Raw genomic sequence first — 1,983 nt, 5'->3', positions numbered from 1 at the left:
GTTGCTGTTGGAATCGGCCATGATACTAGATGGGTGTGATATCAAAGCTCTGATACCATGTTAGAATCTAAAGAGGATTGTAATGGAAAGGAGGAGGAAGAGAGAAAGAGTAGAGACCAAGAGATAATGTGGTTCGGCTGTAGTAAGCCTAAGTCCACAATAGAAATCCCTCTCACCTTTTTATTATATTAGTAGGGCTATAGCTCTCCTCTCTCTTATAGGCAAAAGTAGGAGAAGAAAGAGAAGGAACGGCTCCCATAAATCAAGGAAACAGTTCCTATTATGTTGCCAAAGCAAAAGGAAAAACAATCCCATTGATTACAATCACCAAAATCACCAGACACCAAATAGGTAAATCACCAAAAATATATCCATGCGTCACGCGTCCGCCCAATTAGGGATATCGTCCAATAATACATGTATAGTTAATCCGGCTTACACATAATATATTCGAGGAGAATAATTACCCAAACTATTTTTCTAGCTAAACCTTTTGCTGATGACTTTAGGAGCAATTCCTTCTGCTAATTGGACGGATACATTGTACGATGAGAAGAACACGTCTCTCTCTCTCTCTCTCTCTCTCTCACACACACACACACACACACACACACATTATTTTGCGATCAGTTTCGGGCCATTCAAGAAGTGAGTCCTGAATTCATCCATCACATGCTTCGGGAGTACCATACCGATCTCGATTCCTCCTTGCTCTGCTCTGCTCTCTGCCACCGAAATGTTTCCGGCACCAGAGATGGACGTCACCAAAACCTTCTTTGGTCCTCCCCATCCGAAATCAGTCTCATAAACTCTGAACTTTGGCGACCCCGCAACGGTCATCGGTTGCTCAGGCAATATAGACACAAATCTTCGTAGCCAGCTCTCTGCACCATCCAGAATTCCGTGTTTTATTCCTTCAATTGCTTTCCCAATTGCCTCCGCCGCTGCCACAAACCCTTCTTCTCCAATTACATCGCCTACCGCCACCTCTACAAAACAAGGCCCTACGCAATTTCCAAAGTATGATGCCGGGACTGGCGGCTGCAGTCGTTCCCTGCAATCCACCGCGAATCCTGAATAAGCTTTCCTATCACTTGCAAGGCCTCTCATCTTAACAAGGCAGACCCATACATAAGCAAGCGCAACGACGATCGTCGAGCAATGGAACGATGTCTCCCGCTCCGCGGCTCTGGCCAGAACCAGTCTCTTGAGGCTTTGAATGCGATCTTGTTTGAGAGAGAACGTGGCATGGACCATGTCGGCGAAAGGAATTTCCGCTGATGGTTCAGGAGCTGTCATTCCTTCTACATCATGATGGAAAACCGAGTACAGCCCTCGAGGATCGGAGATCAAGGTCCTGTCAAACAGGGGCGGCGGCGCCACCTCGGGCATCGAGCCTCCCGACTTGCATGCGGAGGCCCATGACTTCATGAAATGCATGGAACTAGAGCCGTCACATGCAGCATGGTTGATCGAGACCCCGATGGCGATGCCATGATTCGGGAACACGGTCACCTGCACGGCTAGCGAAGGCTGAGCATCTTGGGCCTTCGGCAGCTGGGGGACCAACTGCCGGAGCTTGGAGATGTCGCATCCATGGTCGTCGGAGAAATCGTGGAAATCACCGTCGTGCTCCGCCACGGTGAAGGAGACAGAGTCGCCATCGACGTAGGCTATCTCGTACCGGTCATCGCTGCCGGGGGAGCGACGGATATTACCGGCAAGAGGGAAGAAGTGGTGCAGGGTGACAGACAGCGAGGATTTGAGGTTGGGGAGGCACGAGTCTATGAAATGAGCAATTGGATTGGGGAAGTCATAGAAGAAGAGGCGCTCGACAGGGTGTTGAACTAACCAGATTACGTCAAAGAAGGTGAGGGGGAGAGATGCAGGAGCAACTGATCCGGGTGGTGGAGAGACCCGGGAGTTCTCCAGAACTCTGAGCGCTGGGAATTTCGACGCCATTGCAGGACACTACTATCTCAG

General features: G+C 49.6%; 1 protein-coding gene across 1 annotated transcript; it reads right to left on the bottom strand.

The window, feature by feature from the left end:
- Positions 1-350: 350 nt before the first annotated feature.
- On the bottom strand, positions 351-1,983 carry LOC103712978 (malonyl-coenzyme A:anthocyanin 3-O-glucoside-6''-O-malonyltransferase-like). Its single transcript, XM_008799702.4, has one exon. The coding sequence runs from the start codon at positions 1,960-1,962 to the stop codon at positions 616-618; it is 1,347 nt and encodes a 448-aa protein (XP_008797924.3). The 5' UTR covers positions 1,963-1,983; the 3' UTR covers positions 351-615.

Source organism: Phoenix dactylifera, chromosome 2 (assembly GCF_009389715.1).
Source record: "Phoenix dactylifera cultivar Barhee BC4 chromosome 2, palm_55x_up_171113_PBpolish2nd_filt_p, whole genome shotgun sequence".
In the NCBI taxonomy this organism is placed as follows: domain Eukaryota; kingdom Viridiplantae; phylum Streptophyta; class Magnoliopsida; order Arecales; family Arecaceae; genus Phoenix; species Phoenix dactylifera.
This window is presented reverse-complemented; position numbering and strand designations above follow the sequence as displayed.